The sequence below is a fragment of the Euphorbia lathyris genome, chromosome 1 (genome assembly GCF_963576675.1).
Source record: "Euphorbia lathyris chromosome 1, ddEupLath1.1, whole genome shotgun sequence".
Lineage (NCBI taxonomy): Eukaryota > Viridiplantae > Streptophyta > Magnoliopsida > Malpighiales > Euphorbiaceae > Euphorbia > Euphorbia lathyris.
This window is the reverse complement of record NC_088910.1, coordinates 31,795,108-31,823,027: the sequence shown is the minus strand read 5'-3', so window position 1 is coordinate 31,823,027 and position 27,920 is coordinate 31,795,108. Positions and strand designations below refer to the sequence as shown.

At 35.9% G+C, this 27,920-nt stretch overlaps 1 protein-coding gene across 1 annotated transcript; it reads left to right on the top strand.

Annotated features, from left to right (window-relative positions):
• The first annotated feature begins 1,786 nt into the window (after nt 1–1,786).
• Nucleotides 1,787–27,656, top strand: LOC136227001 (uncharacterized protein At3g06530). The gene is made up of 39 exons (XM_066015718.1): nt 1,787–2,108; nt 2,251–2,464; nt 2,552–2,647; nt 2,746–2,863; nt 2,945–3,118; nt 3,219–3,389; nt 3,786–3,841; nt 3,938–4,027; nt 4,134–4,282; nt 4,555–4,637; nt 4,734–4,862; nt 4,960–5,034; nt 11,216–11,384; nt 11,591–11,730; nt 11,843–11,935; nt 12,409–12,598; nt 14,781–14,878; nt 14,964–15,116; nt 15,210–15,369; nt 16,734–16,867; nt 17,001–17,082; nt 17,178–17,340; nt 17,979–18,054; nt 18,232–18,405; nt 18,509–18,577; nt 18,676–18,780; nt 19,021–19,110; nt 19,832–20,043; nt 20,154–20,355; nt 20,439–20,621; nt 20,885–20,980; nt 21,073–21,140; nt 21,213–21,561; nt 22,316–22,531; nt 23,078–23,746; nt 23,824–24,233; nt 24,593–24,854; nt 25,809–25,979; nt 27,121–27,656. The coding sequence occupies exons 1-39, from the start codon at nt 1,949–1,951 to the stop codon at nt 27,352–27,354; spliced, it is 6,483 nt and encodes a 2,160-aa protein (XP_065871790.1). The 5' UTR covers nt 1,787–1,948; the 3' UTR covers nt 27,355–27,656.
• The last annotated feature ends 264 nt before the right edge of the window (nt 27,657–27,920 follow it).

Genomic DNA, 27,920 nt, shown 5'->3' with positions numbered 1-27,920 from the left:
ATTAATCTAAAATTAAGAATAACCTAAAATTAAGAATAAACTATCAATCAATATCCATTAACTTAAAATTAAAATTAAAGGACAAAAGTTAAACTAACCTGAAATTGGAGATGGTGTTGTTTTGTTGGATTGGAGATGGATGGTGGCCGGTCGGCCGGAGAAGGAAGATGGCCGGAGAGGAGGGGTGTCGCGTCGCTTGCTGGAGGAGAGGAGGGGCATCGTCGCGTCGCTTGCTGCTGAAGGAGAGGAGAGTGGCGTAGCGTCTACTGCGTCTGTTGTCTTGTCAATCAAAATGCACGACTCCTGCGTCTGCTGCTTCTGTTTTATAAATTAAAAAGCATAAACCAAAACGACGTCGTTTTGGTAAATTTTTTTTTCCCCGGATGAGGGTTGGGGAGGGGGGGGGGGGGCAAATGCCCCCTTTGACCCCCCCTAAATCTGTCCCTACTTGGGGGGCTAATTTTAGCCGTGCGATTAGGAGTGTTTTTTCAAAATCCAGCCCATTAGGGCAGGGTAATTTTTTTAACCTCTGGCACATTAAAGTATCGTCGTTTGATGTGATGGTGAAAACATTAAAAGTGCTAAACTTGAAAAGTGTAAACATATTTAATTTTTTATAAGTTAAATGTTAGTTTCTAAAAAAATGATAACATTTTTACTTTTTTTATTTTTGGTTTTTATTTTTTTATATTTTTCATAAATTAAAAATTAAGTTATTTGAGTCTCATAAACAATTAATTTATTTAATAGAAAAGATATAATAAAAATGAGTTCAAAAGTGTTATAAAAATAAAAAATCCATTAAAATTAATTAATAATTGTAATATAATTTTATAATTATTGAAAAAAAGGTTAAAATTTATAAAATAAAATGAGATTAGTGAGAATTGAACCAACTTTTAAATGAAAACATCAACATTAAACCATCTCACTTATTTTAAAATGTTGGAATAATACCACTTTTTTTTTTATATAAAATAAAATGAGATTAGTGAGAATTGAACCAACTTTTAAATGAAAACATCAACATTAAACCATCTCACCTATTTTAAAATGTTGGAATAATACCACCTTTTTTTTTTTTTTTTTGAATCAGGAATAATACCACTTAGAATGTATATAAACCAATATTGGAGGGAGCTACAAGGAGCAGAACTACTAGTACTCAAGGGTGGTGGAGCCATTGGCCGGAGGGCTCTGCCCCCGGCTTAAAGCTGGCTCTGCCCCCGAAGGTTAATATTGAATGTATTTTATCCATAAATTATAAAAGGCATAATACATCAGTTCCTTTAAACTTTGATTGCCTCATGAACTAAATGGTATCTCATTAGTCCCTAAACTTTCTTAAACTGTCACGATTAAGTCTCAAAATCTATAAAAATGCCATAAATATATACAAAGCAAAAAAAATTAATTTGTTTTAAAAACTTAAATCATGAATTAGAGCTTTATTTTTTAAGTTTTGATTTTTTTTTTTTTACAAATTTAGACAAATTGTAATGTATATCACTTTAAACAAATTCATGGGACAAATGGATCACCGTAAACAAGTCACGAGGCTAATAGATAACTTTAAACAAATTCAGATGACCAATATGTTATTTTAAACAAGTTGAGGGCTAATAAGACGCTATATAAGTTCATTGGGTCAATCAAGGTTTTTGTACAATTTCATGGGCTTTTGATGTATTAAGCCATTATACAATGTAATGTTAGAGAAGGACGGTTCTACCCTTTTATCATGCCAATATTTCCAAACCTTCACCAACTTCAAAAACCCTAAAACTTCCACGTCAGTAATTTGAAACTTGGCGCTGTCCAAGCGGTTAGGGTTTAAGCAAAGCCTGAGGCAACACCTTCCAGTATTCACAATTGGACCTGGTTTCTGATTCTTTTTCTTCAATAAAGTTTGTATTTCTTCACTTGCGCAATAAAGAATCAAGGAACCATGGCTACCAGTATAGCCTCTCAATTGGAAGCAATTCGAGCCGTCGTGCACATTGATTCGGAGCCCCGAAAACGACCCATCACTAGCCCCTCCATTCTATTCGATCCCAAAGAGGCTGCCGATATCGATGTAGATACCATTCTTACTGTTGCAATTTCAGGTTGGGAAATTTATTAATTTAATATAATTTCTAATGCATTGAATGTACTTCTCCCAGCTACTAAATTCAAAATTTTTGAATCCCGTTGCTTGTGTAAGCAAATTTCAGTTAGTATTTGTTAATTTTTTCACTTTGGTTTCAGGTCTAGAGGTTCTTATGAGTGTGGATGAACGCTTCGGAAACTATAGCAATGACCTCTTCAGTCATAAAAGCAAAGATATGAACAGGGAATTGATGCGTCCAGAGGAAAATAACCGTATTGATGCAACCATCAGTTCATACTTAAGGTTACTCTCGGGGCATCTTCAACTACCAGCTTCCCATAAGACACTTGAGTATTTGATACGCAGATACAAGTAATGACTTTTTTGGTTCTTATTAATTCTTTTACTGATTCTGTAAATTCTCATCTATGTGTAAAATGACAACGATTGGTATTTCAGGATACATATATACAATGCTGAGGATTTCATTTTATGTGCCTTGCCTTATCATGACACTCATGCATTTGTTCGGATAGTTCAGTTAATTGACCTAAGGTAATATGGTTCCTTGTATGTATATTAATTCAAGATAGAACTACAAGATATGGTCGTGCTTTCAACAACATTATTAATGTTATTTACTCGTGGTGCAGAAATAGCAAATGGAAGTTTTTGGAAGGCATTAAAGTCTCAGGTGCACCACTTCCTAGAAATGTTGTGGTGCAGCAATGCAATCGTGATATGGGAGTTTTAGAGGCTCTGTGCAACTATGTGAGTTTCATTTTGTTATTAACCTTCTTTCGTTACTATCTTGGCAGTAATTGTAAAAGATGTTGAATTTGTTTGTTGCAGGCGTCTCCAACAAAGAAGTTTCAACCTTCGAGAACTGTCATCAGCTTCTGTACGGCAGTTGTTATTGAAGCTCTGGGTTCTATGACTGTTGTTAAAAGTGATGTTGTGAAGAGAATTCTTCCCTTTTTAGTTTCTGGAATTCAGCCTGTTGCCAAAAGAAGTTCAGATCACAAGGTGAAGTGTAGAAGTTGCTCACATTTGTAGATGCACTCAAATGCCTATCATCTCTTAATTTGATTTTCAGTTTGTGAAGTGTGAACTTGGTCCTATGCAGGCTGGTGCTTTGATGATTGTTTGTTTGCTAGCAAATAAAGTCTCCTTGGATCCTAAGCTTGTTAAAAGTTTGATTCGGACTATTTCTGAGATGGCACGGGAAGATGCAAAAGATGCGACTGATCTGCAGTGGTTTCGGCTATCAGTTATGGCACTAATTAACCTTGTTCAGGTACTACCTTACGAATCAAATTTGCAGCTGATTTTCTGTTTGGTTATGCTTCCATCTATTTGTTGCATTTGCTTTTCTTATTCATGCAGCTTCTATCTCAATTTCTGTATTTATTTTTCTGGAAAAATGGATGTGATGTCAATTCTCTTCACCATTTCTCATAATTGTTCTGATCTGTTATCGTCATTTTAAATGATAATTTTACATTTCTCATCACATAAAAGGGTGTTTCTGAACCATAAAGTCTTTGCAATCTAATGATGTAAAGTAAATCTTTGCTTGTCAACTGCAACTAGTTTTGAAGTGCTAATGCATAATTTTTCTATTGTTCTTTTTTTTTTTTGAATTTTCTGTTATTACCAATGTACTTATTTCATTTTGCAAAAATTCCATCAGTTGCAATCCGTAGATGTGTTCCCGAAGAAAGCTTTGGAGATTGTGACGGAGACTAAGTAAGAATCCAATTACCTTGCATGTTTGAACAATTACAGAACTGAGGTGATAGTATTTGCTGCTTGTCATTTCTGATTTTTTTTTTTTATCTGTAGGGATCTTGCTGGGGTTCTTTTAGAGCTTTCCCAGGAATTCAATATCGATAAATTCCTTTCTTTGCTTCTGGAATCTCTGGTTGATAACAGGTATTGATTGTATTTTTGTTTCCAATTTCCAATTAACTTGTTGACATACTTTGTTCTGATTCATAATCCAGGATTCATTTTTACTTCTGTTTTTGTTTTTTGGCAGTTCTTCTGATGAAGGAAGTTTCTGTACTTTGATATCCATAATGGAGACAATTCCAGTGAAGCATTTGGTTGAACATGTTGTCTCTAAGCTCCTCTCGTCTTGCATAAAAATGGCACAGAGAAATGAAAATTCAGTGCCATCTGAATCAGGTGTGTTATTAACACTTTCTGCTTAGAGTTTGGTTTTACTGCATAGATTATCTGGTAACTCCTGTATGTGTATTTATCTTGCCATTAAATTTGAGTTTCCTACATAACATATTGATACCTGTTTATCATTTGCTTGAAGTGATGTAGAGCATCTGTATGCCATTAATGGGGTTTTCTATTACGTTTTTATGGTGTGGTTTTTTGCTAAACACCTATTTATTGTAATTATGGAGCATTCTGCTTTCTGTGTTTTATACCATTTCTTTTTTTAGGCAGCTGGGCAAAGAAGATTTTGATGGTTGCTAATGAGAAATATCCAACTGAATTTCATCATGGAGTTCACAACTTCATGAAGGTCTGTTGGGTCACTTTAGCATGTCATGCACTTACAGTCTCTCCTTCTCACACTCTCTTTCTCTCTCATACATCTCTCTCTCTCTCTATTTTATAGGATTCCAGAGGTCAATCCAAGAAAGATGATGCAGCTCTCGAAACTTTATGTAAGATGTTGGACGGGAACTTGGATTTGTCAATGTCTACATCAGATTCCAAAATTTGGCTTGCTCTACACCATCCAAGGGTATTATCTACTGTCACCTTGAGTATTCAGTTACATCTGGAAGGATTTTATGTATGTATTTTGTCAAGTCTCCTTATGGCCTTTTGATTTTAAACAGGCTGATATTCGACGTGCTACATTGTCTGGTTTGAAGATGTCTAGCATAATGAATAACTCAGATTTTGATTCTCAGGTAATATTTGCTGCATCATTTTGTTTTCTATATTTTTTCTGGTTATCAAATATTTGGAATGTGGGTAAATTGATGGTTTGCAGAAATTCTAATATAATTGCGTAATTACTATTATTAGTTTGCACTATCAACAACTTGCCAATAACTCTGCTGCTTGTCCTTTAAGAAATCGGATAGATTTGATGCTTGTTTTTGTTGTATTTGCTGCAATTTGTGTTCAGGTTATGGTTTATTTTGCTTTATGGTTTGAAATGTTACTTTTATATTTAGTTGCTATGAATTGCTTCCTTCTCCCTTTAAGCTTGAAGTGATATGGTGCATTTTATGTGTTCTTTTCCTATCCGAGAATCATTTTGTTTGGTTATCTTGGTGCCACAAGTTCATTTCTTGAACTCGAGCCTCCTTTTTTCTAAGAGGGTGAAGTTTCTTATGGCTGGCTGACCATTAAAGTTGCATGCTATTATTTCTGTTTCAAACTTATTTAACTTGCTTTTGAGTCTCATTTATAACTCCTTTATAATTATTTTTTTCTTTGAAATATTGGATAGCTGGTTCAGAAGTGGAATCCGCAGGCTGATATGCTAGTCAATTCTTTTCGGTTGATTTTGTTAAGATTCTGGAGCTTAACTTGTCAAAACTGTGTTGTTTGTCATATGCAATTCATCATGTGAAGTGAATTGTTTTAACTTATTTGAGTACTTGAGTGGCAGTTCTATGCATGTCCTTGATTTTCACATATCAGCTTATAGCTAATTCTTCAATAATTTGTACAGTTCTCCTTTGTTATTTTGTGATGAAAGAGGATTATGGAAACCATTTATTAATCTATTGAAACACAAATAATATACCAGAATAGGATCCAAGAGATGAGTATGTAAGAAAAAGGACTCTTTGTAACGTAATGAGGGAGAGATGCATGCATCTGTTAATGCGCTAATCACTTAGGTACACCTGAATCATCTCTGCTTACACAGAATAATCGTATCAAATAGAGAGAAAGAGAATGTGTGAGAAGGAGAGAGTGCAAGTGCTTGACATGCTAAAGTGAGCTAACAGATGAAATTCAGTTGGATATTTCTCATTAGCAATAAATAGAGGATGAGCAAAAACCACGCATAATCACATAATAAAAAGTCCAGTAGCATCAGTTTCAATATGTTATGTGGGAAACTCAAATTTAGCCTTTACTACTTGTAATCAGAATATAGGGAAGTCGAGAGAAATCTCAATGTCTTGATTATGGAAAAGATGCAAGTATTTATACAGAAAAAATAGAGAAGATAGAACCTAATTGGGACAAAAGTAAATAATAATTAATACCTTTTGTGACCCCTGTAGCTATTCACATTGTATATTCACATACATATATTGACCATTCACATTGTATGTTCACACTCCCCTCAAGCTGGAACATAGATATTTGTCATACCCAACTTGTTACAAATATAGTTTACCCGAACCCCATTTAAGGCCTTACTGAAAATATCTCCAAATTGTTCATTAGTTTTGATGTAGGATATGGAGATGATGTTTTCTTCTAGCTTCTCACGAACAAAATGGCAGTCTACTTCAATATGTTTGGTACGTTCATGGAACATAGGGTTGGAGAGTAGTGATTTTGAATCCAAGTTCATATAATAGATGACGAATCCACGTACTCTCACAAACTGATTGAGACATTGCTCGATATTCAAATTCTACACTAGAGCCAGACACATTAGCCAGTAGTGGATCTCCTATCATCCTTGTCTTGTGTCTAGTCTGCATCGGGGAAACATTCAATCTTAGTGAACGAATCAGAAAAACAGTCAACTTGGGTATGACCATGATTCTTGTAAAACAATCCTTGTCCAAGAGTTCCTTTCAAGTAACATACAATCTGTTCAAGAGCAGTCCAATGATCAATGGTGGGGGAAGACATAAACTGTCACTATAAGATAATTCAACTTTCCCACCAAGTGCCTATATCTTCTAGGATCTTGAAATTGCACTCTTTCCGATTTGAGATGCGAATTCAGCATCATAGTGCATGGCTTAGCTCTAGATTTTTCTGTTTCTGATAATCAGTCAATGACATATTTTCTTTGAGACAAAAAGATTCCTTTCTTGCTCCTTTGACATCTCAATTTCTAAGAAGTATTTTAGAGCTCCCAAATCCTTGGTACAAAAATGACCATGAAAAAAGGTTTCTAGAGATGAGATACCTGAAATGTCATTCTATGTAATAACAATATCATCTACATAGAAGATAAGAAGAATGATACCCGGTGCAGAGTGTCTATAGAAAATAGAGTGATCATACTTGCACTTCTTCATCCCAAACGTTTCAACTGATTGGCTAAACTTCACAAACCATGCTCGAGGACTTTGTTTCAACCCATACAAAAGATTTTCGAAGACGACAAACTTTACCATACTCCCCCTGAGCAACAAACCCAGGTGGTTGCTCCATGGAAACTTCTTCTTGAAGATCCCATGTGAGAACGCATTTTTGATATCCAACTGATGTGATGGCCAAATAGAACAAGCCGCCATTGAGATAAAAAGGAGAACAGAAGTCATCTTAGCCACTGGAGAGAAAGTGTCCGAATAATCAACTCCATAAGTCTGAGCATAGCCTTTTGCAACAAGGCGAGCCTTGAAACATGCAACTTAACCGTCATAATTGACTTTCACAGCAAACACCCATCGACATCCAACAAATTTCTTTCCAACCGAAAAATCTACCAAATCCCAAGTACCATTAGCATCCAAAGCTTTCATTTTGTTTACAATTGCATGGTGCCAGTCCGATGTGATAAGGCCTTCGATACAGATTTAGGAACAGTAGTAGACTCAAGTGAAGCAATAAAAGAAATTGAAGGAGAGGATAATTTATCATAGGAAACAAAAGCAGAAATATGTGCATGATCGTTTACCTTTACGAAGAGCAATTGGAAGGTCATCACTCTCCTTGTGGGACTTGGATGTTGGATCTGATGGTAAAACAACCAGAGACGAGTATTGGATTAGAAGCAGGAGGTCTAGATGGCTGTGAGAGCCGAGACTGAGGAATTGTGTCGATTTGATAAACCAACACATTATTCATATCCGTATCTAAAGTGGATGTATTAGAAGGTAGGGAATAAAAGGGAAGACGCTCCATAAATGTGGCATCAGAAGACACAAGGTACTTATTGAGTTTCGGAAACGATACCCTTTTTGAAGACGTGAGTAACCAAGGAAGACACATTTGAGCGCTTTAGGATCAAGTTTAGTGACTTGTGGTCGAACATCTCGAACAAAGCAAGTACTTTTGAAGATTCGTGGTGACACATGAAATAATTGTTTATTTGGAAAGAAAATACTATAATGAGTCTCACTTTGTAAGATAGAGGAGGGCATGCGGTTTATCAGAAAACACGCACACGCAGTCAAGATAGCATCGGTCCAAAAGTGTTTAGGAACATGTGTTTGGAACAAAAGAGCTCTAGTTGTTTCAAGTAGATGACAATTCTTTCGTTCAGCTACACCGTTTTGAGATGGTGTATCAACACATGAAGATTGGTGAAGTATACCATTCTGGAGCATAAAAGTTTGAAAAGGTCCAGAAAAGTATTCTTTAGCATTGTCACTCCGGAGGCTAAGAACCGAAACATTAAATTGTGTTTTAATCTCGGTACCAAAAGTAGTTGAGTGAATAATTCAGAACGATTATTCATTAAAAATAACCAAGTAGTTCGAGAATAATCATCAACAAAAGTCACAAAATATCTCTAACCAAATTTAGACATAACCGGACATGGATCCCATACATCAGAATGAACTAATTCAAATGGAAATTAGACCTTTCATTGAATCATGGAGAGGAAGACAATCGATGATATTTTGCAAACTGACAAGACTAGCAATCTAAACGAGACAAATTTTGAAATTGAGGACACAATTTCTTCAGAAGAGGTAAAGATAGATGTCCTAACTGACAATGCTCATCAAAAGGAGTGGATGCACTAGAACAAACAATGGGTCTTCTAACAGTAGTATCCAGTACGTAGAGACCTCTTGATTCCCGTCCACTACCTATAATATGCTTTGTCACCATATACTGAGACAAGAAAAAAATGAGATGGAACAGTTTAGAGAACGAGTTAGCTCACTCACAAAAATCAAATTGAAAGAAAAATCAGGTACATTAAGGACATATGAAAGAGACATTGAAGGTGTGAGGTTAATAGTGCTAGAACCAATAATAGAAGAATGAGTTCCATCAGCCATGTTAACGTTAGAAGGAAAAATACGAAAGTGAGAAGAGAATAGTTTGGAATTACAGTGGCACCAGAATCAATGACCCATTTGGAAGATGAAGAGAGAAGGCATGTATTGGAGTTACCTGAATTGGCAATGTCAATAATAGACGAAGAAGTACGCTGTGAGGCCAATGTTTCCTGATACTTGGCATATTCTTCTGCAAATGAGCAAATTTATTTCTTTGTTCCTTGTTCTTGAGTTTCTGACAAGTGCGCTTGGTATGACCAGGTTCATGACAATAGAAACACACAACAGCTCGTGTTCCCGTCTCTTAGTTTTTATTGTCTCGAGTAATGCCCTTAGTCGGACCTTTATAGGAGGGGTCAGACCCATTCTTGTGACTGACAAGTGCACTAGAGGCAGGAATAACCAGAGGAGCTGAAAGAACACGAGTAAGAGCCTCATGAGGGTCTGGAATATCAGCGCCGGAAAGAATTTGAGAACACCTTCAAATACCGAGCCAAGTGCACATAAATATCTGAGAAAACATTTGGTCTCGTTGAGTTTGCATCACTTTGATATCAGTATTCAACATTGCTCTACAGTACCAACTCTTTCAACTGTTAAAAAATTTGCATGAGTTGCATATAGTTGGCCTGAGCAGGTTGACCATGTCGCTCAGTGGTTTAGAATGATTTATAGATATCATAAATTCGTGAGACATTACCCTTACCAGAGTATAAAAATTGCAAGAAATCCATGAGTTCTTTGACATACTCATAGTGTTGAACCATGCCAATAGTGGTTGTATCAATCGAATTTTTAATCTGAATAAATGAACAAACGGGCATCGTCCTCCATCCAATCTTCATCATGCGTTTTTGGATCATGCTACTCTTCCTGATACTGCGAAGATAAATCTTGACAGTTTTGGACCAATCCATATAATTCAAGCCATTCAATTTGTGTTCGGTGATTTTTTGAGATACCAAAATTATACTAGTAACCACTGCAGCAACAAAAGTTTCTCCCTTTTTGTTTGACATAATGACAGCAAAATGAATAGAAAATCCCAAAACAAACAGACTGCTCAAAGAAAGTCCCAAACTTTAGTCCCAACTCAAGGATTCCCAAATATACGCCAAAGGTGCAAATATCAAAAGTCAGAGTAACCAGCAGCCACGCAAATTCCTCGCCGATACAGGTCAGAGAACTTCGACATGAAATGGAAAAACTGCAGAAACCGAAAACTGACCGAATATATGAACCGGAGAAGACAAGTCGCTGCCAGAAAAGGCAACCGGAGATCGTGACGTTGGTGGACGCGCTGGCGCGTGAGAGAGGAGCGAAAAGTGCAGACGGTGCTTGAGCCTCACGCGCTGCAGTATTGGTCGTCGGAGTTTCACGGACAGGCTGATCGGCGCATGGCGGTGAGACAAAGGGAAGCGTCACACTTCAAACGCTGTAATGTTTGCTCTCAAGGACAGACAGAGGCGAACCAGAATGAAAAAAAAATATGTTAAAGGCCCAAGACTGCTCAGTGGGGCATCTCTGATACCATGTAATCAGAATATAGGGAAGTTGAGAGAAATCTCAATATCTTGATTATGGAAAAGATACAAGTATTTATATAGAGAAAATAAAACCTAACTGGGACAAAAACTAAATACTAATTAATACCTATACTGACTCCTTTGTATATTCACATACATATGTTACCATTCACATTGTATGTTAACATATATTCTCACTACTCATAAGGGCAAATACCTCTTTAATGATAATAGCCTACTTTGATAATTTGTAACCTTAGATTTACATCTTTTCCATTATTTTGAGAAAGTGCTTCTAGGTGTGGAATATTCTGATTCTTCATTTTTGTATTGTTTTTCTTGTGGAATATTCTGATTCTTTATTTTTGTCTTGTTTATCTTTTGATGGACCTGTTCTACAGAAGCTTGTTACTATACGAGATGCAATATTGTCCCAGCTTCATGATGAGGACTTAAAAGTTGTTCAAGCAGCACTATCACTTGAGGGATTGTCTGAAATAGTAAATGCTTCTGATCTACTGAAAGCACTGGCTAGTGCGCTCAAAAGATGCAGTACCGCACCAAAGTCAAGTGAGTGTAACTAGTTTTGCATGTTTTTCCTTTGTATATTCGGATATTCTACATGGTCATTTATTAGTATTGGTTTTCACTTAAGAAACTTAGCTATCTGGTTTAGATCGAAGTTGAAACAATTGTAATTAAACTTTTATAATTGCGAATCTAGCTCTATTTGTACTTTAATTCGTTCACTTCTGATTTGCTTCCTGTATCTTCAGGCTCATCAGATAAATATATGCTGGCTGGTGATGTGGCTACCTCAATCCTGAAGATTGCCATCTCAAGATTTAATGATCAGGCTGAGTATATGGAGGAATTTGCTACCATGATATTTCCGTTTCTCCTAATTTTGCCTAAGGTCTCTGGATGTAGCGCTATGTCTAAGTTGTGGTTTTGGTGCCAATCAAGACAATCTAGATGATTGTTTCTATTCTCATTGGTTTGTATTTGTTCTTTGCTGCTGCATGCAGACTCAGAGACTAAACTTGAAGATTTTGGAATTAGCAAAGAAAATGAACTGGAAAATGTACAAAAATCTAAAGGATATACCCACTGAAGAAATGGTATTTCTTTTCATTTGTTTTTCCCCCGAATCTCTTAATACCCTGTCCCGTGTCTTTCCTTGGATGACTTTTCCCCATAAGCTTTGCTTCATGTCAGTATTCATTTCAAAACCTGTGAAAATAATTAGTTACTTTTTTTAGTTTTCAATTTGGATGTACTTGTGTAGCTTTCACCTGAATCATGATTAAAAATTTTTTGTTACTGCAAAGAGCAAGAATATTTTGTTAACCTTATCTTGAGATGCAAGTTTAATGTCATTAGCATAGTGCATTGGTTCACTCTTATATTGCCTAATGTGTCTTTCAAGGTGTTTAATATCTTGACCCATTGTGGAAATTTTGTTAAATGAAGTGTCGGCTACTACTCATCATTGTTCTTCATAATGCTTTCATTGAATTTTATCTTTTAAGTTTCCAGCCTTTTTTTTCCTGATTCTATATTAGCTAAATATCTTTGAAATTGTGATCTGAAGTTTATGCAGAAATTAGAACCTGAAATCATAGTTGCAGTTAATGCAAAGATTGTTAGCAGCTTGGCAGAAACACTGACAACAAACCCTGATGATTGTACGTCTTGGCTTATCAAGAGCTGCAAGGACTCTAGTTTCTCAAAAACACTTTTCTTCTTGGTTGTGATGCAATCATTTATAAATGCAAAGAATGGTATTTTTCTACTCCGAAATTAGATTTTTCTTTCTTGCATCCTTATTGTTGTACTTGTATGTAATGTTGAGAAAGGGTAAGCCTATTGTGAGATGTGGCTGAAATCTAAGGCTTGCCCCTAGAATAAGCAACTTTACTAGGTTGAAGTGAGTGACAGTCAACAGAGGTAAAACTTTTTATTGGCTAGGTGTGAACCTGTTGATGGATAGGCAAGAAGGTAGACCCTGCTAGTTGTCAATTCCATCTATCTGTCAGGATTAAGATTTCTGACAGTAGGAAATAGGGCATTTGAGTTTATGGAAGAGAGAAGAAGAGAGAAACAGAGGATTAGGAAGAAGAGAGGAGAATAGAGAGAGAAGAAGAATAGAAGGAAAGGAAAATTGTTATTAACTCATTTGATAGTCTCCGCGTACAAAAGCATGACCTCTAAATAGAGATGAGGTCAGTAACGGTTTCAAGTACAGCTGGCTATCTATCCCACTACAGTCCAAAATAGCTAACAACTTAGGGAATTATAACTTTCTAATTAGCAATACAATAATAATAAGGAATAGAAATAACAGAATAACTACTCAAAAGGAACCTGAATTACATATTTAGTCCCTGCTTCTGCGTATATGTGACACTATCCCCTTTTCAAGTAATGGTCATCTTAACTGAATTCACAACCTGTGTCCGTTAGAATCTTGTTTCAATGCATTGAAAGTGAAACACATTGAGCAGTGCCAAAATCTGGTATTAATGCATCAGAGTTCTTGCATCTGCAGAATTGCATGCTGGGGATACTTATGTTTCCAACTTCTACATGTTCCCTCCCACCTTATTCTGAGGCATCCCTTCTCTCCCTCGTCTCCTTTTTACTTATATAGAAGTACTGAATATCCATTAATTTCTGATAGAGAGGCTTCAAATGGCATAATAAGAAAATTATCACAGGGGTATAGGTAAAAAATAAAAATATGCAAGAACATAGAATAGGTCCACAAATTGAAGGATATAATTCACTGTACGGGCCAGTATATTTCTGTTCTTACGAATTAATGTGGCATATGTGAGCACTGATTGAACCAGAATGCTACTAAGCCAAGGCGGTCTATTCTAGAGGGAGTTTCAGGAACATGAATGAGGAGCAGGGTAAAGTAAGGGCAGTTAGTTATGATGAGTTGGCACAAGGACAGTAAGTTGTCAAGGGTATTGGTGGTATTAAGGAGCTATTTGTTAGCGGGAAGGAAGGGGAGTACAGCAAGGAATACTTTTCGTTTATCCTCTTTCAGAGAAATGTCTCTGCTCTAGCAGTAGAGAGGGATGCATAATTTTTGAGGAAGTTATCTATTAGACTTTCTTTGTTATTTCTCGACTCTTGTTATTTTCTGGTACTTCCAGAGTTGCTGCTATCGCTCTTCTTCTCAGTGTTAGAGAGGGTTCATTTCAATAAAGAATCTATCTCCATGGCCTATTCTGTTTTGATATTTTAGTTTCTGTCAATATGCATAAGAGTTGGGTTTCATTTTTTACGAAATGGCCTTTTTTATATGTTTATGTATTCTGCACATGTGTTTTTATTACTTAATTTGGGTTCGGGCTTGTGACATCGGCTGCTTTTGCAATATTATGATTGTCCTTTGTCAAATGAATATTTCATCAATTAAATTTCTTTCTATCAATTTGATTTCTTTTGCTCATGACCTCAGCATGTGCTTGCCTTAGGCCTGGGCTCCGTCATTCATTTGCACTTTCTTGTGCCTTGCTCATTTAGCACTTAGCAGCTATGATCTTTGTTAGCTGTTTGCTGCTCCACTTTTACCCTTCTATTCGACTATTTTCTTTGACCCATCAACTTTTCCATCTACCTATTTCTAAAGCTTAATTTATGACATTTGTAATTCGTTATAATTATTGCAAAAATGGTTATAGAAATCACATCAATCTGATTGTGGGAGGATCTCAATATTCTTTGGGTTGAGAGCATCTCAAATTCTTAGGTGAGTTGGGTACTGCAGTCCACTAGTGTCCTGACACTTTGAAGCTGTTATGTTCTTGATATATGCTGATGATACCCCACCTTTATTGTATTATGCTTGATTTACTTTTTTCTATTTGGATGTTTGCATTTCTATTGATTGTGCAGCTATTTACTGATAGACCATGATGAGACTGTTTTGATTTTCTTTTTTCATGACAGAGAGCAGGCAATTTTTTGCTATTTTTGAAGCATGCTTTCCTGTTCTGAAGACGGAGTGGAAGGTTTTTGAGTCTGCTGCTGATGTTTTCCAGAATGAGGTTACATTCCGACTATGAATTTGTGTTGCCTTCTTTCACACTTGTCCTCAAAATTTTAAATGTTGCCTCTCCCAATGGTTGGCAGTTTAATAAAGTGATGATTCAGTGGGAATGCCAAAGATTCCTACATCAGCTGGTTGGAAAGGATATCAATGCATTAAATGCAAATATTCTAATTTGTCTATTTTGGAGGCTACTAGAGGCATTTATATCAATGGCAGCTCCAGATGCCTTTCTGGTCGGTGACTTTAATGTGCATCTTGTTTCTTTGTTACAATTCTTCCTTTTTTCCATTACTGATTGCTGGTGGGAATTTGACTTGTGTTTTCAGGAGGATAATGGAAACTGGGTAGTCAACAGACTTAGGGATCTGTTTGTCTTCTTTTCTGCCTCTCAGTGGAAACACGTTTTCAAGGAACACCTTCATTACCTTGTTTCAAAATGCAGGGTCTCTCCTATTGATTTTCTTTCTGGTTTTTTCACAGAAGAAGGTGCTTAATTGCTCATTTATTTATACTTGTATGTTTTATCTAACATAATCCTTCCTATATAGAGGATATATTGCAATCTTAGTTATTAAAGATGGATGGGGCACTAAGGCAGGCGCGCCTCTGTCCAACACAAAGTGCACTAAAATAATGAAGTTATATAAAATCATAAATGATAATATTTAAAATATAAAAAATGATAAAGTCTAAACTCAAAATGCAATAAACACTAAATCATATTCTTAATTATAAATTATAACATGCAATAAACCCCATATTCTAAAAGTTCAAGTGTTCAACTAAACATTAGAATAGCTACTTATCATCAAAGTCTTCTTCAAGGATCTAATCCTCTTCATACTCATCTACAAAGTTAGTCTCTTCCAAGTTTTTCTTTCTTTCTTGTTTATTTTGGACACTAGATGTGTCTAATCCAATGGTAGAGACTAAATTTTTTCTAGAAAACACCGCAAAGAACCCATGTGACATATAGGCAGGCCTCTTATAACCATGTTCAGGCACACAAAGGCGTGCTTTGCTGTTGCCTTAGTGACAGCACGTTCTTTTGGGTGTGCTAAGGCACTCAACCTAGTGTCTGGTGAGCTTGGAGCCTTAGGTGTGCCTTTAACAACTTTGATTCCGGTCTGTGGATATGAGGTAATTAACACATTAGCTGAGAGCTGCTCACATATAAGTACTGGATGAACACAAAAAAACATGTTCTGTTGATCGCCATTCTTTTCTTTGATGGATAAGGGGAGATAGATTGGATATCGATGATGAGTTTCTGATTTAACTCTTATTCGATATCTTTTCTATTGATTGTATTGCAATAATAAAGGATGTAACATTTATTCATTTTCTTCTCAAGTGTTGCATACGACCCCTGTTTAAAAAATTATTAAACCTTTTGAGTTTGTTTGTATAATATAAAATATTGAATGGACTTAAATTGGATATCTTCTAAAATGTTGCTGAATTGATAACAGATAGAAACTTTGCATTGTTTTCAATCATATTTGTTACTATTATTGTGCCATTACTCTTGCTATAGAGATGAAGTTATCATGGATTGATGTGGTGGTCTGAAGTGATATAGATACTTTCTTGTTGGCTTTTTACAATTAGTATTACTCTTATGGTAGGGGTATCAAGCTGTAAGTAACACATTTGTCTGCTAGTCTTTAGCTTCCTTTTTGCACTGCTTATCCATTCTATTAAGTGCTTTTCGTTTTATCTTTGACCTGATTTATCTTTTTCTTGACTTTTCTGTAAACATATTTTTCTGCAGGAACTCTGCAAGAAACTATTAATCTGATTTGCTCTAACTGGCTTGCAGATACTTATGTCTTTGCATGATTTTACAGATATTCCGGTTGCTGTCCAAGTTGAGAGTCTTCACTGTCTTGCATTTCTTTGTCTGGAGCCTGATGATCGAATGCTGCTTCAACTTCTGGCTAATTTCCCATCACTTCTTGTTCCACTTGCCTGTGGTAGCCAGGTTTAATAATTCAGAAATTTTCTTCATCATGCTTTCCTATATTTTTATTCCTTATTCTGCTGATCACATTTAAGCTCTTGCTAATTTTTCTAGTATATAGTCTTGGTCTAATTCCCTGATATTATTTGTTCAGGACATAAGAACCGCTGCCATGGATTGCGTTGAAGGACTCTATACTCTTTCCCGTCGTGTTGACTATATGAGCAAGAGAAATGGTATGCTGTCATCTAGATAAAATTGGATGTGCTAAAGATATGATTCATCTTGGAAAAACTTTTTCTTAGATATAATCTGACAAGATGAATGACAGGGAACAATGCAAATTGGAGTCATTTTCTTGATGAACTGTTGAGCTTGTTCGTGCAACATAGAACAGCTATATTATCAGATAAGAACTTTCTTCCTTCATTATTGGCCTCTTTGCTGGGCTCACCTTGTGGAGGTCTTCTCGTGCCGCAAAATGTTGAACAGAGGTATTGTCGAGCACAGTAGTCATTTCCTTTGTCCATTAATGTTGAAATTAGCTTTTATTGTTCATTTCCTGGGTCATTTCTCAAGTACTCCTATGCTATAAATATCAGCAAATCAGGCTTTCTTTTAGCAATTTCTTTTTTTACTAAATATGAACTTGATGATCGTCATGGAACCGTTTGAACTAAAAGCTCAAGCTGATAGTTAATAGTCCATTTCATATTAATATCTGACACACACCCACACGCGAATGCCACTGGGCTTGAAGCGTGCACAACACAGGCCCATATTACCATGTCCTGCAATTAAATCAACAAATGGGGCTGTCAGGAATCGAACCCTAGCCCACTTGGTCAAACTGGCTCTGATACCATGTCATGGAACCGTTTGAACTAAAAGCTCAAGCTGATAGTTAATGGTCCATTTCATATTAATATCTGACAATGATTTTGAAAATGTGGCGATATAGTGGGTGGTATTGAATAAGCGTATTCATATCACTGATTGCAGTTTGCGATTAAGTCTTATTTGTGTTGATTACTGAATTATGAACTTGTAAGGTGGTCTGATATGTTTCAGTTTGTCTTTATGACCGTTACTGAGATTTCTATTCATGATGTTGCTGACTTCCGATTTTCAGATTTGATCAATCCACAAAGCAAAGCATTTTCTCCTTCATCTTGGGATATGCTCTTCAGCTTTCTGAAGTTGGAAAGGTTTGCCCCTTCGCTCTCTTAGAGTCTTTAGCTTCCAGGTTCTTTTAGGGTATAACATTCTTGCGCAAATAGAGGAGAAAACTTATGCATTCGTGAGATCTAATTTTAACTATCATTCTTGTTAGTAATAGATATTTTGAACGGAATAAAAGTTGATTGGATGAGTGTTTGTGGCAGCTCATGATTATATCTTTGCTCAAAGGATTGGGCAACGCGATGCTGCGTCTTAAAGATGTTGAAATGTATTTGGCTCAACTGTTGGAAAGACGGAAACAACTCCATTTTAAGGGAGATAAGTCGATCCAGAAATTATCCAAAACTGAAATCAAGATCTTGTGCCTTTTACTGGAGGTAGTAAATGGATGTAAATTTAAGGATTTTTTTAACTTTCATCATTGTTACATTCATCTCGCAGTATTGCTTCAGTCTAAATCCATTGTTTGGTCTGTACTAGATCTGTTCTATGCCACCTTCTTCATTTGACGGCTGTATTTTTGAAGATCATTTGTTAAAGGCTTTGCAAGTAAGGAACTAATTGCCACTTACTTTCTTTCAATTTTCTGTAGATATGATTTTGTTTTCCATACTTCATCTTTTCTTTTCTATTGATATTTCTTTCAGTTGGATGGATTCTCTTCAGAAGAATCTGCTGTTGTGGAACCTTGCATTATTGTTTTACAGAAGTTAACTGACCAGTTATATGCTCAATTGACAATTGAGAAACAGGTTAGCTTTAACTTGTATATTATTTATCGTATGAAACATTTGTGTGCAACTATGGATGTACTTATGTCTTTAAAAGTGTTACTGGAAGTGGTTCAGTTTATACAATTTCAGGTTCTATATGCATAACTGGTACAAAAAACTACAAGTAATTGTGGTTTTTATTGGCTGTGAGGTTCTTCATTTGCCTGATCATTCTTGGCTAATTCTTCATTTTTATATTCTTTTTCTTGTTTCTTGCAGGGGTTTCTGTTTCATGAGCTTGTATTGCTGTTCCAGAATGCTAATGGTGATGTCCACAATGAAACCAGAGAAGCCCTGTTGCGTTTGAATGTTAGCTTTGCTTTCTCAGCCTGTTTCCAATTTTGATTCTCTTCCTTTATTAGATATTTTATCAGAATGTATTGGATTAAGCTAGTTGTTTGTTGATCAGGCCTGTAGTAGAATTGATGAATGCTTTACATAATTTTGTGCCAAGAACACTGCTTCTTTGTTAGGTCCTTTCTTCCCTGAACTCATTGTGAGCTCTGTGAGATATTGATTCAAGTCTCTCTTTGGACAAATTTCTTTTAGTTAAAAAAATGTAGGATTGAAAATTGCTGTGTGTGAAAGTACATTGTAGTTGTAATAGAGATTTATGGCGCACAGGCTTTTCTCTGAAGCTCTAGTGAGTGGTTTAGTCAGATAATGTCATTTTTTGATGGGTATGCATCATGGGCATGGGATGTAATTTAGCTAGTCCGTTTTTACAAATATGAATTGTTTATAAAAGATTTAACAGTTCCTTGCAAAAATTCTTTAAGGGGAATATCTATGGTAGGTTCTTGGGAACATGATTGTGCATATGGGCCTTAAATTGACTCCTTCACTTCATATTTATCTGTTACTTTGACAGCTCTACATGACTCATTGTCTTGCTTGTTGACATTCATAGCTTATTGGAGATTCCTGGTGTGAAATGTTTGCCGTAATTTTCATTATTTGAACTGTATTGCATGATTATCATTGGATCTCATTTTCTGAGACTTGTTTGGTAACGTCCTGGATGATGCAGATTACTCCTTCTACTGTAGCACAGACCCTTGATTTTATATTAAAACAAGATAGCTGTGAAACTAGTTCAACATATGGGAAAAGGAAAAAGAAATCAATAGCCCATCAAGCATCCAACTCAGACCATGGTGCGGTTTATAAAGGAGATACTATGTTACTTTCACTCAGTTCCTTGCTTGACATATTGCTACTGAAGAAAGACATGGCTAACAGGTTCATTTTCACTGATTAGTCTCAACTCTTAAATTTTTTTATCTTATACGTTGGTCCTATATGCAACTAGTGTGTCTGTTTTCTCACTGTATGGAATTATATTGCTATAGGGAAACTCTTATCAGGCCTTTGTTTGAGCTTCTTGGGAATTTTTTTTCGGATGAGTTGGAACTTACCCATGATAAGAAGTGGATCCATGCTTCATCTGGTCTTTCTCGGGCCATGTCTGGTTCTGCGCATTATGTCCCACAGGCACTCTTATTAGTATTGGAAGAAATAATTGCTGCATTTGTAAATTCTGTCCCACCAAAGGTATGCGACCCTTTTATGTATTTTGGTCTCATCTGATTTCATGTGTATTTCTTCTAGTTCGGTCTAACTGATTTTCATCCCAGGAAGATGTAACAAATAAAATAGACATCAAATTGCTGGTCAAGTGTGCCCGTGTCGCTAAGGATGGAGTCACACGCAACCATGTATTCTCACTTTTATCATCAATAGCGAAGGTTGTTCCAAACAAGATATTGGAACATATAGTTGATATACTTTCGGTTATTGGAGAATCAACTGTCATCCAGGTTTGTGAAATCTACTTGCCTTGTACAGATAATTGTGTGCTCATTTTGTCTTGTGATGAGTGCGTGAACTTCTAAGTGGTATCCTTGCAATTGTAAGCATTGGTTCTCTGCTTTGATAGAGTGACTTCTAGTTTTGGATATTTTAATATTCTTGTACAGATAGTTTGATATAAATGTCAACAAGGTAGTCCCTTGCTGAGCAGGGAAACCCACTATTTGGCACTGATTACTCTTATTTTTCTGGTGTCCTGTGACATAACTAGATTGATAGCTACTCGGAACATGTGTTTGAGGATCTCGTATCTGCTGTTATTCCCTGTTGGCTGGCTAAGAAAGAAAACACCGAGGAGTTACTCCAGGTAAACTGTTAGCTTAACCTTATGTGTCAAACACCTGTTCTATTGCAAGTTGGTTTCTTTGAAACTGATTTTCTAATTGGCTATTTTTGCAGATTTTTGTGAATATATTGCCCTCGGTGGCTGAGCATAGGAGGCTGTCAATTGTTGTATTTCTTTTGAGGTATTATCCGTTACAATTTCTTGATTTGCGATGTGTCTTCTATCTTCTGCTTAATTCAGGTGCTTCTTACAGGACATTGGGGGAATGTAATAGCTTAGCCACATTGCTGGTTCTCCTTTTTCGTTCCTTAGTGTTGAGGAAAGGAGAATCATACCTTGGTGGTGCACATACTTTGGATGATCTTACGTCTTCTATAAAGAGAGAATGGGAGTATGCCTTTTCTGTGCAGATATGTGACCAATATTCATGCATGATATGGCTTCCATCTGTTGTTAAGCTGGTTCAACTTATAGCAGCTGGCGGTTTATGCCAAAAACTGTTTATGGAATCACTATTTGCCATGGATTTCATTTTACACAAATTGCAAGGTCCAGAATTCATGTTCAAGGTTGAATCGAGTGAAGATTGTGATAGCATCCAGGTGCGAGTGATTTGTTTTGAATATTTTTGCTTCAATGAGAATTGCTATTTTTGAATTTCAAATTGGTGGTGTGGGTTTGAGAATTTACATGTTATTTCTGTTTTTACTATTGTATAAAAATTTGTTTCTCATGCTTGAGCATTGAATTAAGAACTTGTCAATGATCTCTAGAGAAATCCAGATCATGGTTTTCCTGATGATATATATGTTAAATGATTTTGTCTAAAGATTCCATAAATGTCTTAAACCTGTCTGGTTATTCGGAAGAACATTTTCTATTTTCTGCATGTTGTGTTGGAGAATCTATAGTTTGAGCAATTAATGTGGGGTGTCTAACAAAGAGGCTTTGGGTATTTGGTCTCTAACAGCTATCCTTTCTAGTGCTGTTGAAGTCATCTCTTCAATTTTGTTTGTAATACTTTTTATATGTGACTTTTGTTAGTGTGTGAGGTTGTATGGGAGTGTGTGTAAGGTTGTATATGGGAGTGTTAGAACGGCGTTTCCTTATGACAGAAGGGGGTCTCCTTATCAGTAGATGGGTTCCCTTAGATGTGTATAAATAGACGTAAGTTCTGTTGATCTAAATGAGAAATATGCTTTTGCTTTCTTCATAACTTTTTTTTTTGTTTAAATTTAGGTGTTGGTAAAATATTCTAACTTTACTGTTTGTGCTTCCATATACCTCTGTTGTTGGTTTTGTTGGTTTTGTCCGTGAAGTGGCTAAACTAGATAATAATACTGTTGTGCTTTACAGACAACACTTCAAGCACTAATGGAACATGTGGTTAGGCTGTTGCAACTCGTCGACACAAGAAGAAAGCAAATAAGTGTTCCTGATAAAATTCGAAAAAAGTTGAAAGAATGTATAGATGGTCTCTTGAGGAGTACCACAGCACTTATGAGTCCGGTGGCATACTTCAGAGGCATCATCAGTTTGCTTAAGAATTCAGATGGAAATGTGCAAAAGAAGGTATATGCTTCACTAATGCAAACCTATGTTCTTTGAAAACATTTGCTTAAAGATTGTGTTGTGACTTTGATGGACTTGGTAACAATTGATATCTTGAGGTTAGAAATAAAGATATTGAGTAAGTTTATGAATTAGGCATCTTTTTTAGGTAATGCCCCCTTATATTTATCATTGCAAAATCAACCAGGTTAACAAGCAAAAGAAAGTTGAGTTCTGGATTTATGTGCGGTGGAAGTTATGATGTCAGTGGTGTTCTTTTGGTTGGTTTGAAATTCAGCCATCATTCTTTGAGTCTTTTTAATAGTTTTGTTTGCCCAAATTTTTCTGCCTCAGTTCTGACTGAGCAGGTGCAGTTTGGTAGAATTGAAGCTAAAAATTTGACAGTACTTGGCAAGAAAGATAAATTTCTAGGCGTAGACAAGTTATGGATCATCTGAAAATGCACAAGTTTTAGTGTTTTTATAACTCAGTTACTTGAAATTCCTAATGTTTGCCAGTTTGCTTAACGGAATAGTTCTATAATTTTGTTGTACTTTGTGCAATTAGGCTCTTGGACTTCTTTGTGAAAAATTAAGGGACCATGGATCAATGAAAGAGAAGCACAAGGGAAAAAGGGTAAGGAATATAAATTTAAGGAACGATTGGCTTCATATGGATGGGAGCTCTACTGAGTCTTTGCATAAGACATGCTTGGAAATTGTGAGGTTAGTTGATGATACGGAGGATGAAGTTGATTCTTCAGTGAAACTCTCAGCGATTTCAACACTGGAAGTTTTGGCACATGCCTTTTCTTCTGATTATTCTATCTTCAGTGCATGCCTTCCATCTATCACGAAAGCCATAAGCTCATGCAACTTAGCCATCTCTTCTGGTTGCCTTCGGACAACAGGTGCCTTGGTTAATGTTCTTGGACCAAGGGCACTTACTGAGTTGCCTAGAATAATGAAAAATATGATTAAGATATCTCATGAAGTCTCTTCTAGCAGTGGTGATTTTAGCACCTCTGGTGCACTTCCAGCTTCAGAGGAATCTTTGATGCAGTCTATACTTGTTACGTTGGAGGCAGTCGTAGACAAGCTTGGTGGCTTTTTAAATCCATACCTTGAAGAGGTTATAAGAATTATTGTGCTTAGTCCTGAATATACAACTGAATCAAAGCCAAAGCTGAAACTGAAAGCTGATGTAATACGGAGGCTTCTCACTGAGAAAATTCCTGTAAGTCCTTGTAAGCAGCTTGTTTTCACCTTATTAATAATACTCAAGAAATATCATTTTTCTTTCACTTTGTCCAGGTCCGACTTGCTGTGCCACCTTTGCTGAAGATATATTCTGATGCAGTTGAGTCAGGGGATTCAAGTTTGACAATCACTTTCCAAATACTAAAGAGCTTAGTTGGTAACATGGATAGATCATCTGTTAGTGGTTATTATGGAAAGATCTATGAACTGTGCTTACGTGCTCTTGATCTTCGTCGTCAACACCCCATTTCAATTCTGAACATTGATGTTGTAGAAGAAAGTGTCATTGATGCCATGATTTCTCTGACAATGAAACTCACTGAGTCGATGTTCAAACCTCTTTTTATTAGTAGTATTGATTGGGCAGAATCAGATGTTGGAGAAATTTCCAATGAAGGGGGTAAATCCATTGATAGGTCCATTGCCTTATTTCGTCTTGTGAACAAGCTTGCTGAGAATCATAGGTAAGTAAACGTATTGTGTTTAGTTGAAATCTTAGTCTTTTATTAAGCTTAGTATGCCTGAAATGTTTATTAGTGGAAAGGTTATATCGTCTGCCAAATTGTGGTTCTAAATTCTTCTTCTTCTTCTTCTTCTTCTTCTTCTTCTGATTTGAGTATGAACTGATTTTATGTACATGGGATATCTTAAAAGATGTTAAAGATGTGTGCTCAACTATCTTTTTTGGGAACTTTTTTATTTCTTCGTCAACCTTTCAATGAATGGTCTCTAAGGAGATGCTACTGCCAGTTCCAAATGCATTACATTCTTAATCATCTCTAAAGACGCATTGTCAATTGGATTGCATCATTTGTAAATGCAGGTCGCTTTTTGTCCATTACTTCAAGTACTTGCTTGAAGGTTGCGTGATGCACCTTTTGGATGCATCAGATGCAAAAGGTGCTGGTTTGATTCGAAAGAAAAAGAAAGCCAAGATTCAGGAAGCAGGGGGTGATATAAAAGACAAAAACAATGTGTTGTCACTTAAAAGCTGGCACCTGAGAGCACTAGTCATCTCAGCTTTACATAAATGTTTTCTATACGACACTGGGAATCTCAAATTTCTGGATTCTTCAAATTTCCAGGCCAGTAACCTTTGCTTTTTTTTACTTTCTGTTGCATGTATATAGTTGTTAGCCAGCACACATATGTTCATTAAAAAAAAGGGGATTCTTGGACCATGGTTTTATATTTTTCATTATTATTGTCTACTAGTTTGCAACTTTGATCATATTTCATGTGTCTGGAACTACTGATTATGCTACTGCTATAGGATTTTTCTTGCTTGTTCAGTCAATTGTTGAACACTTCATATAGCTAGTTACAAATTTCAGTCAATAGAAATTTGCCAAGTAGATTGATTTTGTTGCTTGATGTGATATGCTTCCTCTAAAGGAATCTTTCCTTGATTTGGTTGTTGGATATCCTAGAATAATTGTTTAGTGTTGAACATTATCTAAGATCTGTATTTAGTATTTACTTATGTGGGGTTCAGCAAGCTACACTGTCGTTTCTTTCACCTATTGATGATCGCTATAATAATATTCTTGTAAACATTGCAAGACAAAGGCAAGTGACTTCTAATTCCTACTGCAACACTTAATACCTTTGTGCCACTTGCTAGAAGAAATGGTTTCACTTTTTTACTATACAGTTGCTAGTAACTGGACACCTGTTCTTTGATATGCAAAAAATTTATAGTACCATAGCAAGTAAACAATGTATTTTGATGACATGTTCTGTTTAGCAGGATTCTTTGTGGCTTTAGTTAGATAGTACAACTTTAGTAGTATTGTTCTTTTCTCTGTCTTATGTGTCCCAATGTTATATGTTCGCGCACTAGAAATTGTCAATTTATGAATTTTCTACTGCAAGTAATTGAAGGTAATAATGGAAAGAAAGAGTCTCAGCTGGTATTTCCTTCTATTTCAATGCATGTGATCACCAATTTTTTACTTTTGAAGCTAATTCTTGATTCTTCTCTTTCCATTATCTTATTGTTGTTTGCTTATTGATTTATGATTTGCATGCTTTTACAGGTTCTGTTAAAGCCCATTGTCTCGCAGCTTGTAATAGAGCCACCAACTTCTCTAGAAGATCATTCAAGCATACCATCTGTTGACGAAGTTGATCAGTTATTGGTCATTTGCATTGGTCAAATGGCTGTTACCTCTGGGACGGACCTTCTATGGAAGCCCTTGAACCATGAGGTAATTTTTGAAAGTTTTACATCTTGTATCTACCTCCTTTCTGTTAATTTCTACCTATTGAAATTGTTGAATCTTTTATATTGGCATGATGGTACACTAAAATGTTATCGTCGTATTTGGGATACATATGTAGCATACACATGATATTGCTGTTTGATAATTAACTCGTTTAACCGGTTTGAGGATTGTCAGACACCCTTTAGGTGGATCCTCTCCCAATTAAAGTTCGTTGTGTACACTAGGACCCGAACTCAAGATCTCTAGCTTAAACAACTTGAAGACCTTACCTATTTAAGCCAACCTTAATTGGTGATGCACATGATAAAAGAAACAAGAGTTAAATATCTCTAACCTTTATTTTATTTTTGGATCCATTATTAACTCAAATATCTACAAGATTGCTTCTCGCAATCATTTATATTCTTTTAAAACACATGATTTCAAATCATTGTTTGAGCCAAGTATTGCTTCTCGCAATCATATATACTTTGTTTTTCGATCAATGCTTGTAAAATTGTTAATAGATGGAATATTATAAATTTTTCTTAGTTAAGGGAAGATAAGATGCTCTGAGTTATTAGTCTTTGGCACCTTCTCTTAACCTATGTTGCACAGAAACTGCACTAATGTAGGGTTTCTGCATTTCGTATCTGTTTCCTTTTACTAGCTATATTTTGAAGGCTAGGTTTAAAAATAACGTTTCCCAGTGCCCATTTCCGTGCAACATAGCTCTTAGCCTTTCTTAGAAATAACGAGTTGAAATACTTGACCTATTTTACTGGCTAAAAGTTGAATGAATAATTATGGATATAAGGTCTGAATCAATCAGGTAGTGAATTAGCTGGTTAACTTGACTAGATGTTGTGCATTGTTTCTTTGAATTCCCAAGCTAAAGAAAAGGCGGGTAATGACTTAACAGTTAGCAACTTCCTGTTGTCTGGTTGTGTATAACAGTCTACATACTCATGCACGTGTGCCCATCCATGATCTTAAATTCTCTCCCTGCTATATGATTGCGTTATTAGAATTCAGACGGACTTGGTGATTGTTGTTTATGTGTGTGAATTTCGTTTAGCATCCTCACTCATTTATGTCCATTGTATTTAATGTCACGTAAACATATTAATTTTCCACACTCCAGGTATTGTTGCAAACACGGAGCGATAAGGTACGGTCTAGGATATTAGGACTGAGAATAGTGAAGAATCTGCTAGATAATCTTAAAGAAGAATATCTGGTATTTTTGCCTGAAACCATACCCTTCCTGGGTGAGCTGCTGGAGGACATGGAACTAGCTGTTAAATCTCTGGCACAGGATATTCTCAAGGAGATGGAAACAATGAGCGGTGAAAGTCTTCGGGAATACCTGCAGTAGTTTCGAATTTTTGATGCCAAATTTTGAGAATCTTGCTGTGATACAGATTAACAAGAGTGAATAGGTGATTGTGTGTTAGTTATTTAGGGGGAAATTGAGAGTTGTAATCTTATATTTTTTTCTAGTAGATATAGGTGAAGTGAAGCAAGCAAACCAACAAAGCTGAAGCTGGAGTTGGCATGAAATGGGATGCTAGCTTTTTGTATTAAAAACACAATCTGCCAGGCATTAATTATTTACATTTATGTACATACATCTTTTTATTTTCTAAAAAATATAAAATTTATAGTCAATTGCAATTACTGTCAGTTGCAAGTATTTCAAAATGCCGTTCGATATAGAAGCTCTTGTCCGATTTTGTTTTGTTTCTATTAATATGAAATTAGCATCTTGAAATATCCTCAAAATGTTCCCGATCAATTGAATGTAAATACATTTTAACTTTAACATAGAAAAATATCAGCAATAAAGAAAGGTCTCTTTTTTGTCCGAAAATATTGTATTTTGGAAGTGGGAAAAAAGGTGAGTGACTAGTGTTTTCAGAAGGGTAAGAATGTAGTAGTTTT

Bases quoted from the DNA above. Each gene is read 5' to 3' on its own strand.
- LOC136227001 (XM_066015718.1), top strand. From the start codon at position 1,949: ATGGCTACCAGTATAGCCTCTCAATTGGAAGCAATTCGAGCCGTCGTG. The intron at 14,879-14,963 runs GTTACATTCCGA...AATGGTTGGCAG, and splicing joins CTGATGTTTTCCAGAATGAG to TTTAATAAAGTGATGATTCA. The intron at 25,980-27,120 runs GTAATTTTTGAA...TCCACACTCCAG, and splicing joins GGAAGCCCTTGAACCATGAG to GTATTGTTGCAAACACGGAG.